Genomic DNA, 26,737 nt, shown 5'->3' with positions numbered 1-26,737 from the left:
GCAAAATAGTAGTTGATGAGGTGTCTGATCTCTGTACAGCATCCGGAGACACCAGGAGCGCCGGGCCATCCTCACGCCGATCCTGACTGACTTCTCTGTCCGGGTCACTGCTGCTCCAGCTATCATCTTCAGCAAGAACCTGTCCCCTGACAGTGGACAGACAGAGGTGAGCATCCACTCAGCGCTACATGAAATACTGCGCATGAATTATTTCTGTAGAGAGTATTCAGATTTTCTGAATGAAAATGTCTCTGCACTGTAGAAAAGTTAAAATCCCCCGGAACTAGGGAAAATTATATCGAAACGTCAAAGTTTAAGTCTGAGAATAGACAAAGATTCTTCTTGTGCCCTTTGACCGCGACCTGTTACAACTACGACTGCAGCCATTACTCTCACAATCCGTTGCTCATATGAAAATAGACATTGATTATGTGAGATGTCAAAAGTATTTACATTTTCCTCCTAACGTACAGTAACTTACTCATTAGGAATCGGCCGTCCACCATGTAATGGGAGGTTTTTGACCCCGAGAGTTCAAACCTTTCTGCTTATACAGCTGATGTTTTCTGGCACCGCTCTCTGAGACTTCCTGCCTCTTTGATGCCTCATCCGACCACGCTAACGTGCCCCTTGACAATGCATAACAGCTAATCCATAGTTTGTGCTTAGACACACACACACACACACACACACACACACACACACACACACACACACACACACACACACACACACACACACACTCTCTCTCTCTCTCTCTCTCTCTCTCTCTCTCTCTCTCTCTCTCTCTCTCTCTCTCTCAATGTGATTTGTGTAACTCCCTCAGATATGGAAACTCAGAGCCAGGAACAACAAAACACAACTTTGAACTAAGTCGTGTAGAACAATTTCTATAATAAAAATCATATTCATTTTGTCTAACCGCTAACTACTGTTAGCAGATTTATGCATGGTTCCCACACAAATGTAAAAGCTATTGCTAATGAATCATTAATGTATTGAATGTATTATAGCAGTATGTGGTTCCTCGCCAGGCTATTCTGTAACTGTTATTGTAACCTTAACATGTTCGACCAGTCACTTTGACCGCTAACAGAACTACTAATATTTATAATGTTAATGCACTTCTTATGTTACTATAAATCTAAATGAGAAAAAAGACAGTAGTGACTTTAATTTAAAGCTCAGAATTGACAAAATAAAATTAAAAAACAGTGGCAATACCCTTTGTGGGTTATTGCGCTAGGTCTGCCATGTGTGCGTGTGTGTGGTTCAGTCCACAGTGTTGGTGAGTAATATCCTTTTAGATGTAACCTCCAGCCTGAGTTTTGAACTGCTGGCTGTGGGTGGGACCCCAGAGAGCACAGAGGGAAGAGCGGAAGAAGAGACAGACTTAAGTAAAGATACAAAGATAGTGAGGAGATGGAAAGTAAATAGAAGCGTATACAAGTTACAAAAGATGTTTTCAATGCATTTCCTGTTCTCTCCTCCTACTTCTTCTGTTCATTTTGTCCCCCCCCCTTTTTTTTAACTCCCTTTTTTCTCTAGGAGGTGGTGGTGTGTGGCCACTCTCTGGAGGTTAATGTGACTAGCAGTCTGGATTTCTACCTCAGTATTGCTCAGGTCCACCTCCTTCATCAGCTTCTCAGAGACAACATGGTGGGGATGGACGCTCCAGAGAAAGGCTTTGAGGTACATTATAGTGACGTTCCAGCACTACATACAAAATCAAAACCACCCCCTGTTTAAACTTAAAGATGTTTAAACAGTCAGCCTGTGCAGCAATACACAGTTCTCAGTGCTTCTGTCTACCTGAAAGTCCTGTGTCTGTAAGCATAATCTCACACTGCTTGCGATTCTGGATCTCCTCCATTTTGGTTTCAATTTAACTTAGAGGAGTCAAATCTAGTGAGTGGCTTCAGGTGGTTTGCACTGAATCCTCTCCCCGAGATGTCTGAGGACAGCACATGTCAGCACTGGAGGACAGATTTGCAGTGATCCCTCATACCCATGAATATTAAAGAATGAGCATGCACTTGGTTGGGCTCCTGATCCTGGCCTGGCTCCTTTGGTCCTGTAGACTGTGGGTGAAATCACACCAACTAGTGCTCACATAAACATATGCAACACAGGTCACAGTGACATCAGGTGGAATTTTGACTCACACATTCATGCACAACACAAACATCTTGGTCCATATGGGCACTTACATACTGACAAACAAAGCTACATACATACATAGTATGGACATTTTAGCTGGAGTAAGGTTATTTGAGTAGTTTAACTATGGTTTCTGTAATACTAAAGCTTTGTTTCTTCGGTGTAACAAACCTGAAGTCATGTGTGACTAACAACTCTTTTTATTTCAGGAACTTTTCCTGTAGATATGTGCTGTGCTGACATTAGCTGGATACTGTACATCTGCCAAAAGATCACTTTGTTGATACAATTATGGCTTATTAATTTTTACCCACTAGTCTGCCACAAGTTCACATGAAGCCAATTACTAATCATTGAGCAGCGCAATGCTTGTTTGCTCAAAAAGCTATCATTATTATTTCCCAATACTGTGCTCTTAACTATTAGCCGTGACTATTTTGGGTGAATCCAACACATTTAAATATTTACTCACTCAGAGCAAGGCTGTTCTCTAATGTGGGCTTAGTTTACTGCGCTCTGCTCAGCTGCAGCTTTCAGGGCCCTTCCTATTGTTTACAGGACAGGGAGCTCCCAGGCGCCATTTGCCCCGTCTGACCGCTTAATGAAGCTTTCTAATGGAACACAATATAAAAATATTTACCAGCTGTGGTGAGGATGGGAGTTGTAGATGAGGGAAGGGGACAGGGGAAAGAAGAACGGGGGTAATGGGATGAAGTGAAGTGAGTTGATAGTGATTTTACTGTTATCTCCTCTTAACATTCTTTATGGGACGATGTGTGCTTAAGTGCAATGACTGCGTCAGATGACGCAGATAAAGGCCTCTGTAACCTGAAGTAGGCTTTCTCAGGCAAAGTAACAAGTTAAACTTTGTAATCATGTAATCACTGTACAATCTAAAATGGATTAGGACAACTTGGACTAATACAACCGTGTAGAAATGGATAAGAGAAAGGCGCAGTGTGAAGTTTCCTTATTTCTTTTTTGTTCTTCATTTGTTACTTGCACGGTAAGACCATGGGAGGTGCCTGCTGTGCATCTGGTCTTGATTTGGGTGATCTCTGAGCCCTCACCCTTGACTTGTAATGATTCATGGCTTGATTCTGTTGAGGGGCAGCTAACGGCTACAGAGGGTTCATCCAGGTTCAAGGCAGGATGAGAAATTTAAGCAGCTATTCTGGGAGGACTATTGGCAACTGTTTGAAAACTGCAATATGTTATCCACCCCCCCAAAAAAAAAAATTGTTAGGGTTCACCCTTCAAGAAGGGTGATTTAAATTGGATTGATCACGGTTTATTTTTTCCATTAATCTCTAAAAGCAATGAAATGTAATGCAACGTAATGTATGATGTAGCATCAGTTTTGCTCAGCTTTGCAACACCTTGGCTCACAGTGCAGTCCTGACATGCACCCGAAACATTCCTCTGTGAATTTGGTTTTCTTGTTGAGCTTCTCCAGCTGGAGGAGATGAGATTCCAAATAATATTAAGGACACTGTGACAGTAGCCGCTGTGTTTATGTTTTTACCCCCAGGCTTTTTCCTAGTTTATACAAGTTTAGGAGCTGTCAATTTTTTGTGCAAAAATATGCATCCGACTGTTTTTATTACTTCTCTTTTTTCATCTGGATTAGGTGAAGTAGAAATTACCCACAAGGTCCAGAATGATGTAATATCAATCACTGCTTTTTGAGAAGTTAGATGTATTTGTGATGGTTCAGCTTTCATGTTTTTTTCATGTATTTCCACACATGCATTTTTAAATTCTTTTGGTCACAGTTATTAACAAGGGGAGGCTATTATGACTTTTCTGCTTTTACCTTATTTATGTCATATGCATGATACAGTGTGCCTTACTGTTTTATAGCAGTGACATTACACAGCATAACAGTATCATTAACAGTGAGCTCAGTCAGTGTGTCTTCACCTCTGTGCAGCTGCAGAGCTCGGAGGTTATACTGAATAAATGTGGTCTGGCTTTGACTTTTTTGGACATTCTGTAAAACTATTTGTACCTCCATCTATCTCAGTGTCGTAAGTCTTTTGGCAGCTGAGTCTGTCCGGCTGCTTGGCCCTTCAACAGGGAGGTTAGTATGACTTAGACATGATCAGGTCTGGTGTGTACGGATCTACAAAAACCCATTTCACAAGCTGCAGAGCCCTCTAGTGGTGTTTTGAACTAAGGCATTTAGGCCCCACTCCCACCCCCTGCTAACACATTTCACCCACTGTCATCATAGAATATCAGAAGTACATACCCTGACAGTGTTCAGAGTGTGGGTTAAGAACAGGTAGAGTCAACAATCTTCAGGTTTCATGTAATAAAGTTCAGATGTCTTTCCATTTGTAATTTCCACAGTATTAGAAACTGGATTTGGAATGTCTTTTTTTAATTCAATCCCAGCTTCAGTAATGATATTTATAGAATTTGGCATTTTTTGTTTGTTCTTATTTTATACAACCTGTTCAAAAGATTAAATTAAAACCAGGTCCCAGAACTCAAGCATCTGGTACAGGGGAGTTGTTTTTGTTGTGCTCCAACAAACCATCTCCGTTCTCACAGTCAGCACTGTCCCCAGCTAGAGTTTAAATTAAACACTGCTCTTTACTCACTCTCTCTTATTTCCAAATCCTTTCCTCTGATTTTTTTTTCTTTTTTCTTAGCATGCTGTTTGTCTTGAACAGATTCTCCACAATCCCAGGCACTCATTTCAAACGGTTCCATTGCCCCTCACAGCTGTGTTTTATTGTCTTGGTTAATGAATTTGTTTTGTAGGGGCTTTTGGGTTCCCTGGCAGTGGTGAGGCAAGACACTCGTTCAGGCAGCGCGTTCAAGTGTTGTGTGTGATTTCAGTCATTTCTAGACACTGTGCTGTGTTCAAAGGAGTCTGTCCACACATACACATTGTAATGGCCTTTCCATGCATACATACAGATGTTAGATTTTTATTTTCTCATAATCTCTTTCATACCCTCTTATTGTGCTTTATCGACAGTTACCAGTTTCCACTTAAAATGATTGAGATGCAAAACATGTGCTTCTTTATGACCGAACAGCTGATTTCTAAGCACTAGATAAGCAGATGTGTTGCTCCTTGAATCACTTCATCGTAGGGATGTTTATTGCAGCATTATGATCCATCATTTTTTGTGCTCGATGTTAATGATGATAAAGTGAGGCTGAGTTCAGTTTAAGCAGCAGGAGGACCCTCAGCCAGGGAGCTATGAATAGATGATGGAGCAGTTTGTGGTACTTATCTCACTGCTATGTCATCAGCTGTGTCACCAAGCAACACAGAAATGCAGACCCATACCACGCACACACACACACACACACACACACACACACACACACACACACACACACACACACACTCTGTCATACACATTGTTTCCACATTCTCAACATGGTAACTGTATTCTGCTTTTATTTGGGAGCCAGGACTCTTAATGGTTCTTTATGACTGAACAGCTGACCCGTGTGTGTGTGTGTGTGTGTGTGTGTGTGTGTGTGTGTGTGTGTGTGTGTGTGTGTGTGTGTGTGTGTGTGTGTCAGCTCTGCTATGACGTTATTTGTTCTCTAGAAGACAGAGTAAAAGATTTAGATGACAGTGTGTGAAAGTGTGCAAGTTTGTTCCTGACAGTCTTTCAGTTATTCTGTATCATTTTCTGATTTTACTGTGTGCCTTTTATACGCTTGCTACAGTAATAAGCAAACATATTATTTTAGCAGTGATAATAATACTTTTTTATTTTTATCACTCTCTTTCACACACACACAGACACACATAGTAAAAAAAGCACATACAGAGGCAGCCCGGGTCAGCCATGTGCTCGTACCACAGTGTTAGAGGAAAATACCCTCTGGTGCAGGGGAAGTCCCGGTCGGCTTCATCTTCCACCTCATCCTGGGATGATTACACGCATGGGAAACGGGGATTTAGACTTCCTCCAACACTCATGTACACACACACACACACACAAACAAACACACATATATCCCCACTGATGCCAGTGCACACACAAACATGTAAAGGGTTGTATACAGGTTTACAAGATGTTATCAGGTTGGACTGTCTGAAGTATAAATCCTAGAAAATACATCAAGTTCCCAGTCACCCATTATTGCCTTCTCTCTGTTTACCTTGTCCAACTTTCTTTCCCACACTGTCTATCCCATTCAATCTTTTCTCCATCGTGGAACTGGCACGTCTGCTTGCTGGAAGAGTGTTGGCTCTTCCATAGCTAGCTAGTTACTGGACTAAATGGCTGCTATTGGGCAGGGTTCCTCCTCTGGAGACAATAATACTGTGCTGTTACATCTGTTTAGTCTTAAATGTCTACCCTTAAGGAGGCATAGTGGCTTTTTTTTCCTGAAATAATTGTCCACACAGCCACACTCAACTACACTTACTAGATTTAAAAACTGTCCCTTATAAAAAAAAACGAGTTTAGTGTGTTTTATGGTTTAAAATAAAATGTCATAGTGTCATGTATACTGATGTGCCATACTGTTTCGTGATGGGGCCTCCTCAGAGCTCCCATTAGTCTGGGATTACATGAGCAAACAGAATACAGTTCTGTGACAGGTCATCCTTTCAAATATCTTGAGAATTTTGCATAATTTTAAGTATAATAACCAAATAAAAGTAACTCACTCTTACCAAATACTGCTAAATGTTACTGTGGGAGCGTGGAAGCTTGATGGCCTGTATATAGCTCTCTTTCACGTAGGAGTGTTAGCTGGATGTCAAAAGCACGTAGGACAGCTTATCTTAGCCACGGTGCTGTTGACAAGCTTGGCTCAGCGAGCGACCTGCGGCCGAATCCTCGTCTGTATATGTTTAAAGTAAACCGTTTCCCAAGCCACTCCTCTTTGTGATGAGTGTTTCATATTGTCTTGTAGCTGTTGAGCTTTGAGAACTCGATTATCTTTCTTGACCTCTGATCTTTCCAGGACAGTAAGGTGTCAGAGGATCTTTTCAGTGCTCTGCTGGCCAACAGAAATAAGGAGACATGAAATGAGGGTAAAAATCTAAAGCATGGAAAAGTAACAGAGCAGACAGTGGAGACAGCTTGAGAGAGGTTTGCCAAATGAGAGAAGAAGGAAGAGAGTAAGGAAGAAATGTTCAAAGATGAGTACAGCGTCTGAATGTGGTGTTTGCTTTGATTCCTGTCTCCGTCCAAAGAATTTGTCTGTAAAGCTGGGAGCTGATGTTCCTGAGAGGTCAGCTCTTAACCAGTCAACCTGGCTATTAACCCTCTCTGAGGGCCAGATTCCTTTCACCCTGACCTTTTCCCATCCTGCTTAGCACTATTTTCATTCGCCCGGTTGCTGCTGAGAGGAATAATAAATAAAGCTCCTTGTGCAGCTGTCTCCTTTTCCATTTTGGCTGCCTTAGATCTGTAAAGTAAGTGTCGTCTCAGCTTATCTTAAACATACATATTTTCATAGCCAATGTTCATCTTGCTGCCCTTCTTTTGTTATGAAACCATATCTTTTTCTTTTTTTCCCTGTGTCTAACTGACCCTTCTGTGTGAATCAACTGCTAATTGACAGCCAGTCATAACAGCTCACCTTCCCTGTTCAGCCTCTGCACTCCAACCAACCTTCTTCTCAGAGCATAACCGTGGCACATTCTTAAATTGGCCCCTTGGAAACTCAATCTATTTGAGATCAGTAGCAGCTGAATTTGCTCTCTCCTCAATCGGTTTTGGCAAAATTGGCGTGAAAACTCCAGATAAAATCACAAAGCTCGGAATTCTGTTAGAGCAGGGAAACAAATGGTGCCTTTGAGGAAAGGCAGGAGGCCCCCGCCGTGAACCCAGAGATCGAGTGACAACTCAGGTGAGCAGGAGTGCCCTCTCTCTCTGCCTGCAAGGGAAACAGGGTCATAAACCCAGGGGACTAGTAAAAGCAATGTGCAGGCCAGCTAGCAGACACTATGGTAGATTTTGTTCAGTGTAAAAACACAGAATTTTTGTCCAGTGAAGTGAAAAGAGGAAATAGTTGTGGGGGTATTTTTTCTTCCATCCACCTGTAAAAGCAAGATTCCACCTAGAAAAACAGGTGATGGGGAAGATTAAGTAACTCGAACATTGCAATAAAAGTGTGAGTGTGTAGTGTCTTTGTTATTCTCCTTTTTCTTTCTTGTCTTTTTGCGTTATGGTATGCAGAAGCATTGAGTTCTGCTAAAACAAAATGCGACATCCTTAATTCGGTTAATTGAAAGATTCACAAGAGGTCATTCAGCGACGAGAGTAGTTGTAATGTGTACTGCATTATGGCGTGAGTTATTGTGCCACATGTGTTCTTAATGTTAGTGATGGAGGAACCGAGCATTATTCCATGTATACAAGAACTGTTATCTATCAGTACATTTGTGAACTGAATATGTTTAAGTTTGCGACTGGAACTGAAACCTGATAGCAGCGTGTAAAACCCACATGAAGTCAAGGTAATGACAGATATGCACGGGTAAGTTCCATGTAGTCACCGGAGACACAACTGAAAAACGTAGCTCAGATGGTTTAAATAATCAGGACGTGGGCTTGATTTTGTACTTCACCTGCTTCAGTTTGTCTTCTTGGATGAGCTCCAGTGTACATGTCAAAAATGAATCACCAGATGCCCCCTCACACAGGTGTTTCCTTCCATGTAAGCTGCTTCTGAATCCCCCCAGCCATCCATGCAGTCAGTTTATCATTACTTTGAACATGTGAAATTGTTTGTTCTCCTAAAATGAGCCTTTGAGCTACGTTCATGTTCATTTTTCTGTCTGCAGATCATTTTTTTTGTTAGTTTAGCCTTGTCCTCTACAGTATGTTTCCATTATCAGGGTCCTTCTTGGTCAGCCAAGTCAGGGGATAGGGGGTCTTACATAATTCTCCTTTGAGAGCCTAACATGCAGAACCCGAGAGCTTTTGTCTCACTCGACCCTCGTAGCTAATCCAGGCACAAATTACAGGAAGATTACTTCAATCCTCCTGCTGTAAATAGACAGAGAGCCAGGATTGTTTTTGTCTTCATGCCACTTTTGAGTTTTCAGTGCAGTCTTAAGTGCATATTTGTGTGTGTCTCCTCACTTATGAAGCGGTGCGCTCTTACTGTGTCTCTTTTCGAAATTGTGAGCGTGTATGTGCGGGCTTCCTGGAGCGTGAGCTGATCACAGCAGCATCGCTCCCAATCTTGTATAAGACCACCTGGTGAGCATCTGCCTCCTACACCTCCCACCCTGTCCTGCTCCAAACAGCCTCACATCACCTCAGGACTCTGTTGTTTTCCCCTGCTGTTACTCTCTGCTCACAAACTTGTAACTATAGCAGAGAATACAGAGATGGCTGGCAGGCAGCACAAGTTTCAGAAGAACACTCCACGACTTAATGAAAGGCATTTCTGCAGCTTTTTGAAGTCTCTTAGACATTTGCTTTCTTGAACCGCCAAGGTCATGCTGAAGACAATGCAGTTTGAGGTTTCTTTTGTTGTTTGTTTGTTGAAAACATAGCGCCAAAGCTAATGATGTATGGCCAAAACCTCGGATGAGAAATCTTAAGGTACTTTGCTGCTTTATTCTTTATTGTGAGACCATGAGCGACGGTGCGTGTCACACTTTGCTTTGCCAGTGAAAATGTAACAAGCGATGAGATGTGTCAAGAACGCAAAATCGCTGCCAGTGTCTTCACAGAGACACCACTGGTCTAACATCTAAAGTCAAGCTCCGAGATGTCTCACAGTAGCTCAGCGAAAGGGACTTTTATGCCCACTTTCAGAAACAACTTTGACCACCGTTAATCTCACCTCACTCAGGGACTTTTGGTATATACTGGAGCCTGTATTTTAGATTAGAAAATTGCTCCCACACAGATCTCAAAAATAAACAGGGATGGTGAGGGCTAACGAGAGCCAGTTGTGCTCTGCTCCATCCCTGTGGAAAAACAGAAGAAAAGTACGTCTGATGAATATTCTGCTGCTGTGGGGGCTAGGATCATAGCGGCTCAGAGAAAAGACAGACCCCAGGGTGCTTCTGTCTCACTGTGACTTCTCATCATGGTTTTTTCCCCCTCATCTGGCCTTCAAGTTATTGTAAACAGGTACCCTGTAAAATGTTACGAGCCTGGGTGCAGTTGTTTAGGTATATCGGACGGGAGTCGGTATGTTTTCATATTAAGTGCATAAAGGCCATCAGGCGACATTTATCAGCGGTGTTCGAGCTGCCAAGTCCTCCATTTAGCTTTAAAATTTCACTTTTGTAACTCTGCTTATTTAGTTTATCTTGTATCATGTTCATTATTAATGATGGAAGCATTTGGTGATAAAGTCTGTTCAGCAGTGTCTGATTGCAGCCAAGAGATTATGTCGGATGAGCAGAGAGAGTCTGTGTATCATTTCTGAATACTTGCATCATGACGGTCGGGCCGCTTTCCCTCCTTTGTTTGTTTTCACTAACACACTTGTGGTGTTAATCTAGAAATTGTCTTGTGCCGTCTTTTGAACGCTTCCTTCGGCGAGTTAGGCAACTGCATTGCATCCTGATTATATAAAGAGCTTGTGCTATTGTTGCGATATGGGGTAATTCCTGCACGTCCTCACAGTCACCCCTAACCTAAGCAGTAGATTTGATTGGTGCGACATAATTGTGAGGATTTGGGTTTAGATGGTGGATCTGACGGGGGTGACTGAAGCAATACATCTCCTGTTGAGCTTTAAGGGTGGTATCTGTCAAACTTTTTAAATCATTCTTGATTGCCAGAGATTTGGAGCGGGGCATGGTGGGTTTGGCGAGCTTCTCCAAGGGCCTGGAGTCACACTGGGAAGGCCTCGGGCTTAAACTCAACGTGTTGAGCACACTACTGTAGCCTGCGTAATGTCAGCGCTCTGGATGCTGCTCTGATGTACTAAGCAATGGCAATCTGCATTCTATTTGTAGCAAAATATTTGTAAGCAAGTTAATGTCGTGAGCAGGCATGAGAGAAAAACGTTTTTGAAGTTCAATTATAAAACAGAGGCTTTGGTCGCCACATCTTCCAGAGCCAGGTCTTTGTTGAGAAGCAAACTGTAGTTCCCCAGATGGACTACATTAACTCGCTCTCTTTACAGTTGTTCTTTCCATTCTCCCGCCTTTATCATTTCGCATCTTTGTTTCTGGGCCAGAGCTTTTCCAAACTATAGGGCAGCTGGAAACCAAAGAACATCATCTCTGTATTCATGTTCTTGTCGGTTCATCTTTCCTTTGTTTTTTCAGTTAGGTGTTTCACAAGCCCCTCTCTCATGCTCCTCTGTTTAGACCAGCCATCTCCTCGCTTCTGCCCCAGTCGGTCTTTCCGGATGAAAAGTGTTCCAACTGACCCAGTGCTTTAGGAATGTCAACATGCATAAATTATTACTGTCACCGCAGTGTTTGCTTTCCCCCTGTGAGTCACGTGGCATCAAAGGAGCGAGAGATTCTCTGACATGGTAAGCAAAATATTCCCACATTGTTATTCCTTTGGTCCACACCAATAGATGGAGAAATGGAGTAAGGAGAGATATCTGGGGACCTGGAGCGTGGAAGGAAAAAACAAAATGGTTCGGATATTGTCTCTCGTGTTCCTTTGAGAAACATGTTGCTAAACCCTGGCGGAGTAAACCCACCCACCAGCATTACTGGGTGGAGGGAGCTTGTTAAAATGGCCCCACTTGGCGCCCTGAGCTTTGGAGTACACTGTTTAAAGTACAGTCGACAGTCACGCCGAAGCACTCGGCATCCATTTGCGAGCTCTGGGGTCACGACCTTCCTTTACCTCTTTGTTGTGGTTCAGTTAAAGTGCATAGCAGGTTGCCTTTGTTATTGAAACAAAGTTTAGTGTGCTAAATGACTGCCTTTGATGCCCTTTCTTGTTCTGCATTATGGCGTACAAAGCAGTGACTTCATATTATAAATGTCTTCCCTCCTCTGTTTTCCTCAAGAAAATAAGCAAGTGAGTTGTGGTTTCTAATGGCATGTGGTAAAGTATTATTGTTATTTTGATTAAGATGAGGTATTGCTGCATTGAAGTTTTCCTTCATTGGCACAATAACACAGAGGCCTGCTATCAGCTTTATGCTTCTGGTAAACAAAAGTGGGTAGCACAGCAGGGGCTTAACATATAAACTTTGATGTAGTCAAGATACAGAAGTTAATTTCAATGTAGGCATTTTGCAAGCAAGTAGCTGAACTGAATAGTGCTGTCAGAAAGATTTAGTAATGACTTCCCGTGTTTTTCAATGGGAATTCTACTGGAGTTACAAGAGAACATGGGAAAAATGTGATAAACCATTTTTCTGCTAAAAATGCATGAAAAGTGGCTCAGTTCCCTAAGCTGACCTCACCTGGCTGCTATGGCTACTGCAACAGCCTGTCATTCACTGGAGGAATTCAAGCTGAAGCATTTCACTAATAAATCAAGAAATCTCTGTATGCCTCTCTGTGTGCTCTACACATATCTCATCAACCATTCATCCAGTCTGCTTCAAACGTGGCCAGTGTATTGCTTGGGGATAAAGGAATTTTAGTCTCATTTAGTGCTATTTTTGTGGGTTTTTATCCTGTTGCACCATTTCAGTCTGGGAACTTTTGGGAATCCTTGTATTATAAGAACCTGAATGTAGTCAGACTACAGTTTGGATATGTGGCTATTAAATGGGCCGTCTTGAAAGGAATAATAGTCACCTTTGTTACTTGGATCGTATTTATTTTATTCTTTCCTGTCGACTACCATGGACTTCCCTACCATCTTAAAAATCCAGATTTTCATGTTCTCTGATCCCTGATCCCGAATGGCAACTTTCTTTTCATTCATCTGGAAAGCATCAACTGCATATGTGATATTCAAATGTAAAAAGTATGCTGTCATATTTGACTAGCCAGCCAGCACTGTGAACGGGTGGCATTTGGATGATGTGACACTTGCTTCCGAGTCTTAGCCTTTCTTTAGCAAGCTGTTCTGAGTTACACTGATAGAAATGGGGTCAGGAGTCACACAGATGCACTGTGATATGATTGGCACTCAGGAGACTCATGGTTTCACACTTTGGGGATTATCCTTCATTTTCCAGAATGCTCTGCCTGGAGACTCTGATGGGATGACCTCACGATTGGCTGGTGGGGGTTCGGGTGTGGAGGGATGTGTATGTGTGCGTAGTTGCACGTTCATGATCACGATCACCTAAGTCCAGAGGAAGATTGCATTGGGATCTGGAAAGAGCGTTTCCAGTGAAGCCATTATATAATATAATAGAAAGTAATAGCTGGAAAAGGGGATTCCAGCTGGGACTGGTCCTGTAGTTACAGTCAATGTTTGTATTTTAAATTTATTGCCCTCAATAATTGAATAAATTGGTATAAAGTTAATGCATATAGAGGTATATGTTTTCTTTGTATACATGCTGTTTTTTTCCAGTTAGTAGGTACAATAGGGATCTAACTAAGCTGCAAGAAGAAGAAGCAGCAAGTTAAAGTGATTGAATAGCCACTGACTTCATGTGTGTTTATGCGTACATGTTTGTGAATACACTGATTGAATGCACGAACTTATGAACACTGTGCATTTGGCACGTTTTTTCATTGTCTCTCTTCCTGCGTGGCTCTGATTGTGTTCCCCATCATCCCTTATTCCACTTGTAAGCACATCTAAATATAGACCAAAAATTTGCTTAGGGGGCACTCTGCTAGTAGTGGTGGTTAAAGAGAAGATGGGGTATTTGCTGTAATTGTAAATGCATGTGTACAGCCTACGTTTGGGAAGGGAGAAAAGCATAAAGAGCGTCTGGCAGGTTCTGCTGGCTCGCTCTTTCCCAGCTGCTATGCAGCTTATTTGTCCCTTCCAATGTCGGGTGCTCCTCGGAGGGGATGTTTTGCCTTTGCTGAATACCTTTTCAAATACCTCCTTACCTCAATGCAAGTTTCACTCGCTTAACTTAACACACATGGAGACAAGTCCAGGCCCTTTCTGCCTTCTCTCTCCTCCTCATTGCTTGGAAAGTCTGACATTTCTACAGAAAAGAAATGCACACATCCTGTCCTCATTATGGCAGAGAAAGGAAGGGGATCTGGCTAGGCCAATCCTATGGAAGCCCCACACATGAGCCCAGTTGAACAGAACAGGCAGGCAGGCATGCTGCTGCGTTTTATATGGCTCTTGTTCTTAGCCTTTGATGACACTGTTTAGAATAGGAAATATCTAATAAGTCAAGTATTCTGTCTAATGTGCTGCCAGTGGGTTTAGTGTTTGCCTGGAGGTCTTGAAACACTATCTCCGCCACAGCAATAATATACATTTAAAATTCTCATTGGAGTGTGTGGAAGGGAGTGATGCAGAGAAAGAGAGGGGGCAGCTGAGAGTACATGCTGTAATAGCAACCATGTGCAGACTGGAGCAGATGAGGGTGGGAGAGAATGGGACACACCTTGGGTCTGTCTCCTGTGTTTTACAATTCATCATGTTTCAAAAGACAGCAGTAGCTAATCGAAACTGACGTTGTTCCTGTTTACATGGATGGGAAACACTGGGGATAGGCCTCAGTCATGGTGTAACTGTGGTGTTGGAACTGGTGAGTAACTGACTACTCATGCTGCGTCTAACAAACCTGTAGAGTATAAGAGGAGGGATTTTTTTGATGTGAAGTAGTGGTCAAACACACCAGACCCACCTTATATGCTTACATGAGACCTGTTTGCATTCTTTCATTTTTTCCTTTTTTCTTACGTCAGCCTCTGCTCCACTTTAACAAAGTGCTTCTGTGTGTTGTGATCCAAACAGTTTTTCTTAGCATCTAGAAATGTTTCCACACATTTGGGAATTTTTTCAAAAAGTCAAATCATTTGGATATTCCAGCTATATATGTCAGTTCTGGAAACATGTCCAGCAAGTGATTTGGTAGGTAGCATTTAGTTTTAGTTATTTGTCTCATATCTATCCCATGGGAGCTAATGGCAGCTTCTTTGTAGCCTTGGAAGATGGCATTCTTTGGTAGCAGAATAAAGATGCCTGTTTTCATTGTCACTTGAAATCCAGCAACAGTGCTCGCGTTGATTTATATCATCTGTCACTGCAAGCTTTTTATTGCCACAACGGCTGGAACCCTCCCGACATCCGTTAGCTGGAGCCAAGCATAAAATCTCAGCTGCTTCATACACAATACCACAGTAACTACACAAAACATTTTGATTTTCTGGGGTGAGGCTCTTTTTTTGTAGACATTTCCAATATTGTAAGAAGTGCAAAATGATTTTTAGACCACAGTAAAAAGTCCCAGAGCATGCCTTTAATGTCTCTGTGGCTGTACGATGCTTCCCTTCTTTGGTCAATTTGGATTCAATCAAATGAGTTATTTGATTTGTGTTCTCTCATAAAGCCAGGACCAACACAAGAAACTGATTTATAGATTAAAAAAAACAAAACAGCAAATGTTCTCCAGTGTCATTTGCTTCCCTTATCTCCATGGTGATGCTAACACACCAGCTTGCTTTGGTTTGAGATAAGGTCATGTCTTTTATTGCAAACAGACTTCTCTTTTTTAAACCATAATTTTTTATCATAAAGTGGTAATTATTATTGTGTATTTACACTCTTTACCTTATAATTTCATGGCTTGCACAGGTTAGTAGCCATACTGCTTACGTTAGCTGCTGGTAGCTGTTATCAATTTACAAAAAGCAAACATGATAAAGCTAAGATACATTACCTAGACTTTTATGGTTTTCTTTCTTTGCATGTCAGTGAACAACAGGTCCGCCCTTACAAGGGTGGGGGTACTAGTACATCCATTAATCCATCCATCCTCCTCTGCTTATCCAGTTCAGTTGGTTTGCATTCATTCTAGTGATGGATTTTACACTTTTGAAAAATAGCATTTTGGTCTTTTTCAACAGTTTTTTAGGAAGTGCATCAGTGATGGTGCACTGCTGTTTTACTAATCTTTTAATCGCCTTAATTTTCTGCAAACCTTGTTGTGCTTTGGTCAGAAACACAAAACACAAAAGCTTTTTTTCCTTTCTTTTTCCCTCCTATTCTCGTCCTGCTAATGCTAATAACCTTTGCACTTTTTTTTTTTTTCCAAGAACATATGCATCTGTGTCAACATGGCTTTCCCTTCAATGTTTTTATATACAGCTGCGTCGGCATGAGCAGACGCGAGGTGGTCGAGACCCCGTAGCGGGCGCTGACTCTTCATCGCGGCACAGTGGGACTGGACAGGACAGCGGCTTCGGCAGCGACAGCGCTCGCATCCGTATTGTGCAAATAGAGCAACAAAGCGGGGCCAGTCACCACTGCATTGCCAGACCCTCCCACAAGTCCACCATTACCAAGAACCTAAGCTTTATCCCCTTTGACATCTTTCTCACCGCTAGTAGGCTGTCTGTGATGACCTATGCTTGCTCCAGCCCTCCAAAGGCAATTCCCTCTCTGTCGGATACTCCTGGCACACCGGAAAAGATGCAGCCTGCGGATAAGGTAAATAATAAAAGCTTGTCACATGGAAGCTCTTGCACGCATCAGTTTCTGGATCTCTTTGTTATCCACGTGTCTAGAATTATAATAGAAAACATGTACAATAGAATGCAGTATTATTATGTTATTATAAGAGTTATCATGTTTGAGTTTTACAGCAGGTTGATTTTGTACAGTTGTCTAATTGAAAATAGAATTTGTAATTATTTTGTGTGTCTGATAAAAGTAGTTTCATACAGTCTAAATGATAACAATTCAATTTCATACACTCAATTTAATATAGTGCAACATGGACCATCAGTGCTCATCTATCCACATAATAACATTAATATACTGTGTGTGTATTTATGCTGATAAATCATTCCCACAGTCTAAGCAGATGTGGAACTCAAAGACATCTGGGCACCAGTTCAACATAAGCCCACTCGAGTTAGAAAAGCAAACAAATAACCGTGTTGTGCATTTGGAGCTGATAAATTAAACTTGCTCACATCTACACAAAGTGCACATTATGTTTTTTGGTTCAAGTTTTTATAAGCAGCACCAAACAGCCCAATTTGATATGTATAAGGTCAACAGACCCAAAGTAAGATCTTCGAATTCCAGTGATTTCATAGAGATAGATAGATTCCTTTTTATCTGATTCAGGTTGGAAAGAGTGCCCTCAACCAGCCTGAGACCAGCCTCCAGTCTGAGTCACATTCAGCCTCGGCATCCCCAACTCCAGATCTGCCTCCAGCTACCCAGAGTTCACTTGCTGGCTTGACTGCTGAGGACATCCTCAACAGCAACACCTCCCAGCCGGCCTCTCCACTGCTGAGAGGCAGCCTGCTCTCCCTGGATGGCCTGCCTACTCCGACACGCTCCTCAGCCCGTCAAGCACTTGGTGTAACCATAGTTAGGCAGCCTGGGAGAAGAGGGGCTGGTGACCAGGTGTTGGAACCCCTCTTGTACCTACAGGTGATGCAACCTTCTGCCCTTCTCAGCTGTCACCACCGCAAACAGAGGATGGAGCTGTCTGTGTTTGATGTGTCCTTAAGAGGAGTAGCTGCTGACTACAAGTGTCTAGGTGAGAGAGATAAATATGTTCCTGGGGATGGCTGGGGATACTTTTAAAGGGTAAATGGATTTGAATTTTGTTATTAAACTGTAGATCCTGGACAAATTGACTTCCATCTCCTCCCATGAGTCATATTCACTCAAACTAATAAATGTGAAACTTCCTGATGTTGACATGTATGACCTTTTATTTTTCTATTCAAGTTTTTATGTGCCTCGTTTTGTTCAGACCCGGGAAAGACTCTACCAGAATCTCTGGACTACAATGTGTTTTGGCTGCAGACAGTAGCAGGAGAGGTGGACAGTAAAACGGGGATTCCTCCCCCTCTGCTCTGCCTCCAGATTAAAGATTTCTTAAATGGACCAGGTGGGAATCGTGCACACACGCACACACTTTTGTATACTCATGCAAAAAAGGCGGGTGGGATTTAACAAAAGGGGGCAGTTTTTGGGGGGGTTTTTTACACTGGTCCCGGTAGGTTTGGATGGCTTCTTTCCCTCAATATATGCAATCATCATTCTGTATTTACTTGGATTTAAATTTGTTTGATGATCCCAAACATTTAAGTGGGACAAATTGTCACAGTCTGGCAAGAGCAGACTGTATGTATTGTGAAGAGTGGACCCAAAATGCAGACACCAAGGAACTTGGATCAAAACTTGAGTAACAAAAGGCGAGCCGTTTAATGAGGCTGGCAGAAAAGGTACAAATAACGGGCAAGGCAAACAGAAATAAAACTAACATTAACCTAAACTGGGAGAACTAAACAAACAACATGGAAAAACCTGGACATGAAACATGGCATGGAGAACATGGCGTGAACAACAGACGACCTGACAATCACACACTGAAAACAGAGGACTTAAATACACAGGAGGTGATTAGGGGAAGTGGAGACACATGAGGAAACAGCTGGCACACATGAACATAATGACGTCACAGTGGGAGAGTAAAACTGAACATGATGAACACAGAACACCAGACCTCTTCACAATAAAACAGGAAACATAATGAGACATAGACATGACAACCCGAACTTGACAACGTAAGACACAGACATGAAACGCATGAAGAGCAGGGGAGATTTAACATGGTTGGAAACACGAGGGGAAAGTAATAACTAGAAACACTTAGACATAATAATACAAACTTGATAACAAATGACACGCAGCATGAAACACGAAGGTTGAGGGGAAACTTAAATACAGGGGAAGAAAACACAAGGAGTCTAATAACCAAATGAACTTAGATAACCTAATGAACAAAATGAACTCAAACTTAAAACGCTGGGTCAAAAGACCCAGGATCATGACACAAATATACAAAAATCAGGGGCTAAATACTTTGTCACAGCGCTGTATTTTAGTTAAAACAACAACATGCTTCATTTTTAGCACTGACTTGCACAACATCCTCTGGTGTATAATACCATCCAAAAATCCAGTTTCAGCTCTGGGTTCATTTTAGTCACTTTACCTTTATCCATAAGTTCTTGTTTTTCTTTCTGTGTTTAGTCTTATAACAGCAGTTCAAACAGCAATTTCACAGCCAGTTTTCTATATACTGCACACGAGTAAACACACATGTGAGCACATGATGAGAAAATTATAAGTAACCTTATGGATGTTTGCTTCAGAAAGCCACTGATATCGCAGGTGTCCGTTTCTTTGAACAGTACAATACAATCCCCTGTGGGTTTAAGCGTGTAGTCTCATGCTTCTTTGAATTTGCCTGTCACTGTGTTTGGTTCTCTATTTTTAGGTTGATATGATATCCATATGAGTAGCTTTAAGCTAAGGTTTTTGACCTAAGGGTGTGGTTGACATTCTACACAAATACAAGAGCAATAAATAAAAGTGTGAGTGGGCCTTTGAGTCTCAGTGTGCACAACCTTTTTATCCCTGTGAGCGTGTGTAGGCGCAGAACATCATCCAGAGTTCAGCTCCCTGAACCCAGGCCAGATGTTGCAGATGCATACTCACTGACACCTAACTACAGACATACTTTGACATATAGCCCGTCTTTCTTCCACATGCATACAATCATGAACATATACTGTGTGTGTATACAGGGAGCACAGGATGGACTGGAGGTGTTATTGATAATAGTTTAGCAAAGCATATCACTCCCTTGCTCCCACACACTTTACTTCCTGCTGTCAGCTGAAAGCCCTTAGCTGCTCTGTCCACCTGGAGGCCCACAACACAATACAATGCAGCTCTATGTACACCCCAACAATCACACAGTACAAGCAAACACAACCAGATCCATCAGTGACACCACTAACCAATGAGTGAGACCTTTGCACTAGTCCAGATTGCATAACTGTTTTAACAGATTTTAAGGTATATGGTAATAAATGATACTTCACAGTATGTACATTAAGGAGTGGAAAGAGAGTGTCCTACAACATTGGTATGCTTTAATCTGCCTGTGGAAAAGGGTAAGGAAGAGGAGCAGTTATCGCTCAGGTGCATGGTGGATTAAATAGATTCAGTTTATTTGTTTATTAGGTTATTAAAAAGTGTATATGGCTCAGTGTTGATTTATTTATAGAAGCCCTGTCCTTTTCACTGAACAGAGTTATATCTCTAATGATAATTATACTGTAGTTATATCTGATGCCTGAGTGCAGCTGAAGTGGAGATGCCAATAATGTGAAATTACAGTCAGGTGTTTCCCTTGAACTAATAAAGAGATGAGCTATCTCTCTCTCTCAGTAGGATTAGCTGCATCACAATCACTCACATTCATTCTCTTTACACACACACACACACACACACACACACACACACACACACACACACACACACACACACACACACACACACACACACACAAAAAAAAAACCATACCACATGACTCAGACAGGATCCAGGCTCAGTGTGAGGTTGCTCCGGGTCAGGCTCTGCTGGAAATTTCGAGAATTGACCACACATGCTACTGGTTCTTCCTCACCCCTTCAACCACATAGTCACACACTCCGACACATGCATCCATACACACACTTTCAGCTTTGTGTTGTTTAGTTGGATAACTCTCTGGGGAAGATAATTATCGTCTTCAAGGTCGGGAGAGAAAAGGAAGAAGTTACACAGAGCAGAAGAATCCCAATACCGGAGGTTGTTTTTCTAGAAGACCCTTATTCACAAAATATTTGGACGGGACGCTGACAAATTATTTTCTAATTCATAAATGAATCACTAAGTAGTTCAAGAAATGCCTTGACTTGGATTGACTAGCTGAAAACTGGATTATGAAGAACAAACGCATTTAGCATTTTATTCATTTGTCCTTCTGTTGTTTTTACACGTGATTTATTTGTGTGTAAGTCTCTGTAACTATGTGGGTGCTGCTATGTGTATCATGTTTGGCGGCCCCTACTTTAATTTGACAGTTCTTCACATTTAATTTATCTCAGCCCAGCACAGACGGAGAGAAGACAGCCGTGAGGCCACATCTTGCTGTGTGTTTACAGCAATATGCTCGCAATTTCAGCAGCATTTATTCAGCAAGACCAATCAAAGCGGCCCTCCCAAGGATGCTGAGTGGGAAACACTTGTAACATGTGTACTGTAAACTGGATGGTGTTTCAGCATTGACCCCCACTCAGCAGCTGCTCATCAAATACATGCGCGTGCTCACATAAACATAACTAATGCCGATGCTTACAGAACGTCAGCCTTTTCAGAACTACTTGAGTTCAAGGCTTGACCAGCGGAGACATAGACGATAAAGTCCTGAGTGGATCGGGGTTTTTTTTTCCAACACGAGCAGCAACCAGTGAGCACACAAATACGCATACTTTCCCTCCCTGCTCATTTTTTGTTAGTCATGTCCAGAATCGTAACTGCTACCACTCGAAGTCGAGATCCGCCTTTCCTCTGTAAAGAAGGAGCAGGTGATAGATTAGCTTGAACAAATTGGAAACACTGCTCTCTGTCCCTGGTTTCTGTCAAACCAGAGTTCGTAGAAATGTTGTCATTTACTGTATACAAGGGTGTGCCCCTCCGAACCATCCAGACCCTCTCTGATTCAAGTCATCTGAGTGACTTTTTTGTAATGTTGGGAAGCAACAGGTACCCCCCAAAATATTGTTTGCACTTTCGAACCCAGAAAGAAACACATGCCCTTCACATACAGGTCCCGCGTAATTTGACACATTGCCACCTGTGTCGGACACAGGCTTTCCACTGTCAAGTGTCAAGCATGAAAGTCAGCTAGAGAATTCAGAGGGGAGGGGGTGGGAATGAAAACAATGTTTCTGGTAGTTACGCATAATCACATATACCAACGCCAGGTTCAAAGTGGGGACAGCATCACACGTGACCTCGCCAAAAAGCCACAGTAACCTGGGTAGTAAAACGTATTTGATCTCCCACACTACTTTGCAGAGGGGTGTGTGTGTTTGTGCCTGTGTGTATACCTCTGTTAGACCTTGATCTTCCACTTTCTCCAGTGCTAATAGAGGCTGACACCTGAGAAGGGCCAGTCTGTGAGTCCCTGCAGCCTGTTCACATTAAGGCCTGTTATTTAAAAGTATGCGAGCACCACCTTTCAGCCTTCAGGCTGGACGTTTGCTCTTTGCACAAGCCTTCTACTGACAGTCGCCAGTTTAAAATATTTGTTACATTCAGGGCAAACATCAGTGTTTTCAGCTAAATCATTCGTATATGTGAATCTCATTGCTGTTAATGTACTTTTTTTCACCACATTTCTTTCAATATTTATATTTCTTGCCTTAAAAAAAAAATCCCAGTCACCCATGGCCCCTGCTGGCACGCTGCTGGCAGTTTAAAATAAGAGTGACATTTATGTTTTTCCTTCACTTTACAGTATATATGGTTGAGGGAAGGCTTTATCGGATGTCACATCTTAATCCATAAATACAGAATTTACACTTCAGTCTGTAAAACCTAAAAGCCTTTCTTTCCCTCTTGAGGTTAAAGTTTCCTCTTTTTATGTCATCTTTGCCTAGTGAAATCACATGTTCCTACATCTGTCTCTGTTTCTCACAGATGATCAGCTCTAGAAAAGAAAAAAAAACACGTTTTGTTCGATATGTGGAAATTTGATAAACTTCTGCAAAAAAACACTGGAGGCTGTACAGATGCTGTGGCTGTCTCTTCACAGTACTAAACCCCGATAGATAGCAGTGGCCTGTAATCATTTCACACTATAAAAAGGAGGAAACTTACTCTTTTTCCCACTATTCCTTAAGGAATACTTAAATATAGAAATGGACATTTAATATTTAACAATAAATATTCATACATTATGACATCCTGGTTACGAGCAGGAGGGAATTTATTCACTCTTCTTTAAAATCTAACTTTTCTTTAAAAGTATATACAGTTAATGCACAGTTTAGTGGAATATTTTATTCATCATCGTTATTTAAAAGGTTAGTACCTTATTTCAGACATGGGCCTTACATGCAAGAGGATAACTATAACCATGAGTTCCAGTCTAAAAAGTCTGGGTTATAGTTAGCCATATCGACTTGCACTACTCAGTTTGATTTGGTGAGTTTCAGATTAGTGAAAAAAATAGAAATACCTTGCCATCACTTCAGATCTGCCGTTGGTGGGGGGATAGGACCGGTAGGGTGTAGAAAGGAACTTTGGAGTGAGTACAATGATAATGAGTACCAGGTCTCCATGTGCCGGGAGCCAGGCCATGGCACTAGCTCTGGCTGGTTGATCAGGGACATCTTTACTTGATTACAGGGATGGGTTGATTAGGTTGTGGGTGGAGGAAGAGTAAAAGATAGAAATGACTGAGCAAGAGAGAAGAAGCAGAAAGATGGCTTACATGAAACAGACGGGGAGAAAATGGATTGGTGAAGTAACATGGGAAGGGGAACAGAGAAACCTGGATGAACAGCTGCATACAGCTATTTATTTCACCACTGTAAAGTTTCCTGGTGATAAGTCAAGTGGAAATGATAAGCTACATTGCACAGCAAATTCCACCTATCCTTCCTCCAGCTCGTCTCTGCAGTTATCCTTCCATTTGACCATGTGTTTTACTTCCGCTGAATTAAAAGAGAAAGTATCCCGAAGGCAGATTCAGTCTGTGTGTGTGTGTTTTGGCCTTTCACTCTTGGCAGTGTTCCCGCTCATGTCATTTAGTGCTCTTACCTGGAGAGGAGGTAGACAGGGGGCCTAAAACCCTTAAGAGGCTGTAAACACTGGGCTCTTGATGAGACCATGAAAAACAGCTGCACTAGTTTTGGTTTGGGGTTTTTTTTTGTGGGGGGGGGGTTGCTTCCCTCTCCCATCATCATGAGCAAGTGGAAAAATGGGATAATGGAAGTGGTGTAAAACGGCATTGAGTTAATTCATGTGTCTCTGTATATTCCAGTCAAGTGTTTGAAGGCTGCAGAGCACCAGAGAGTGAGAGAGAGATTGAACAGGAGAGAGTGGTCTCAGATTTACGCGGCTGGCACGGAGAAAACATTCTCTTCTGCTATTCCGCAGTGTCACATTAGGATGTTACAACGAGACAATCAGGAATTTGTGCGTGCATATGTGTCCATCTAAGACGAGGAGAAGAAAGAGATTGAGACTGGACCCAGCTGTCCTTTTAACAGTTTGCATGCAAAGTTGAGTGATTAGAAGAAGAGAGAAGTTTGATTTATGAGACACAGCACCATTTAGTATCCCATGGGTCGGTCAGATAGCTGAAAATCTGCTCAGTGGGACATTGATGAAGCCTGCCTTGTCTTAAAGCCCCCAAATGGATTTTATCCCATTTATGTTTTTCCAAATTTCAACAGCAGGTTTTAAAGACCAAAGACCACAGCCAACAGTGAATTTATTCAATTTTAGTTCCCATTTTGACATAGTTTAAGAGGCCCTGCGCTACAATTGGATAATTCTAAATTGTTACTATATTATAAATATATATATATATATATATATATATAAAAACACATATACATATATATGTGTGTGTGTGTCTATATGCAAACAAAACAGATTCCCATAGAGATCTAGTTAGTCTGTTTCCATCAGGATGTATTTTTGTTTTTTCTGACTAATAAGTTGTGTTTTTATTACCTGCTCAAACACTTTGCTCTCTCTGCTTCCAGCCCAGTTTTCTGTATCACTCAGCACTTCATAAATATAAGTCAGGATGTGCACAAACACATGTCCACAGAGGGCGTTGTTGTTTGTAAAGTTTGCTAACAGCACAGATTGACTAACACTCTTTAATTTTGTTTTGTTTTTTTTGCTTTGTTGTCTGTCATCTGTTTTTTTTTCTCTCCACAGCTGAACTGAACATGGAGCTATCACGTCCCTTGAAAATCAGTCCCACTTTGGCAAAGCTGGAGCAGGCCAAAGCTTACCAGAATAAAATCCTACCAAACTATACATGGGACAGCTCAAGTAAACCACCGTCTGCTTCCTCCACCCCTCATTCTTCCCCTGCAAAGACACTTCACAGGGCCTTTCCTCCTCGTGCAGACAAACAGCATCAGGCCTCAGCCCTGGGTAAAGCCAGCAGTGTTGGGGCGCTGGCACTCACCTTTCACAAGGTTTCTCTTCGGACTGCCCAGATTTTAGTGGTTATGGAGACTGACACTCATCCAATGAGGCCCAGCATGACAGTATCAGTGTCTGCCATGGCAGGAAGTCTGAACATGAAGCCAGGGTCTAGGATAGAAGGTGAGTAAACCTGTTTTATTGGGGGGGGATTATTACAGGTCAACTTAACAGGAACCAGAGGGACCAGCAGTGAATGTACATGTAATGTTTTCTCTAATATCCAAGCAAGGTATCTTATGATGGGAAGCGCATTTCAACATGACCATGAAAGCTTCACTAAGTTGTCTAAGGCGGACTAATGACTTCTAGGATTTTGAAAAATCTTTCAAAGTGATTTTTTGTTTTGAACCACACACCTCTCTCTCTGAACTGATCCCACAAACTGTTGAAGGGAGGTGAATAAACAGGAAACAATGAGGGAACTTGTGCTGTTCCTTGAATATGAATGGGGAATACATTGTTAGCTGTTACACAGCTCAGACTAGAACGAAGCATCTTCCTCACGCTGCTTCTTTGGGGGAGGAAGGAACAATAAACAATCCATCGAGTGCTCAGGGCACGGATCTCCATGAGTGCTGCCTGCTGTGCTTCTGGCAGCAACCACAGTTCATATATTGTGTGTCATTTGTTTCCCTCCAGAGGAAGGGATGATGGCTTGATGCAGCAGCAGGGGTGGTGACAATGCCAGTGAAAGATGTTTAACTGTAATACTCTTGTGTCTGTGGCCAGTAGGACACTTGCTCCTCAGGGGACTGGACACTACTTTCCAGCCCCCTGAAGCCTACATTGTTGAAATCTACATTGCACTCTGTCGTTGTGAAGACCGGGAAGGCCGGCAGTGGTTCTTACAGTGGGACTTTGTGGGGAAGGCAAAGGTCAAAAGCATCACCGTGCTTCTTCCTCAAGTCACTACCCTGCACAGTGGTTACTGCCTCTCCTAAACTACTCCTTAGCACGTGAAAGCTCATATGGGGAATCCATATTGACTTGCTTGTCAAGCAGGCTGGAGAGATTGAACTACAGTGATTTCTCTCCTACTATGGCCAGGCCTATGATACAGCCATAGTCCTACATTGAAACCCAGAAACCTAGAGAATAAGCTCAATAACAACACATATCTTCTCCCAAGTTGTAGTCATCCAGTGGGAGGCTTATGTCCTGAAACAATTCAACCTAATAAGCTGGGATCAGGGTGACCATATTAGTACATGGAGGCTTTCAAACATGCCATTTTACTTGGGAAGGATGGCTCCTTGATGTGAATGTGAATTGATGGTTTAAGTGGTGATGATGTTAAGGTGATAGATCACTGGGCAGAGGGAGAATAGAATCCTCCTCATCCTCGTCGCTATTGTCTCTGAGGGGATCAATCAACAAGCTCAACTTCTTCTCTGCGTTCCTCTCTGGAGTCGAGGAGCTGTTTGGAAAGACAAAGAAATTTGGCCTCTGCGTCTTCGAACATGTCCACCCAGCTAGTGTCAGCTGAGTTTGGTTTGTCA

The 26,737-nt window shown here is 42.1% G+C and overlaps 1 protein-coding gene across 3 annotated transcripts in view; it reads left to right on the top strand.

Moving 5' to 3' along the window:
* Positions 1–26,737, top strand: part of vps13b (vacuolar protein sorting 13 homolog B) — a 302,426-nt gene that overhangs the window by 198,846 nt on the left and 76,843 nt on the right. For all 3 annotated transcript variants that reach the window (XM_080895821.1, XM_080895823.1, XM_080895822.1), the window contains exons 33-38: positions 40–166; positions 1,549–1,692; positions 16,287–16,628; positions 17,274–17,694; positions 17,914–18,051; positions 24,963–25,358. In XM_080895821.1, the coding sequence (XP_080751947.1) occupies positions 40–166; positions 1,549–1,692; positions 16,287–16,628; positions 17,274–17,694; positions 17,914–18,051; positions 24,963–25,358 (1,568 nt within the window). The remainder of the gene's footprint in view (positions 1–39; positions 167–1,548; positions 1,693–16,286; positions 16,629–17,273; positions 17,695–17,913; positions 18,052–24,962; positions 25,359–26,737) is intronic.

The sequence above is a fragment of the Rhamphochromis sp. 'chilingali' genome (genome assembly GCF_963969265.1).
Source record: "Rhamphochromis sp. 'chilingali' genome assembly, chromosome: 11".
NCBI classification, from domain to species: Eukaryota; Metazoa; Chordata; class Actinopteri; order Cichliformes; family Cichlidae; genus Rhamphochromis; species Rhamphochromis sp. 'chilingali'.
This window is presented reverse-complemented; position numbering and strand designations above follow the sequence as displayed.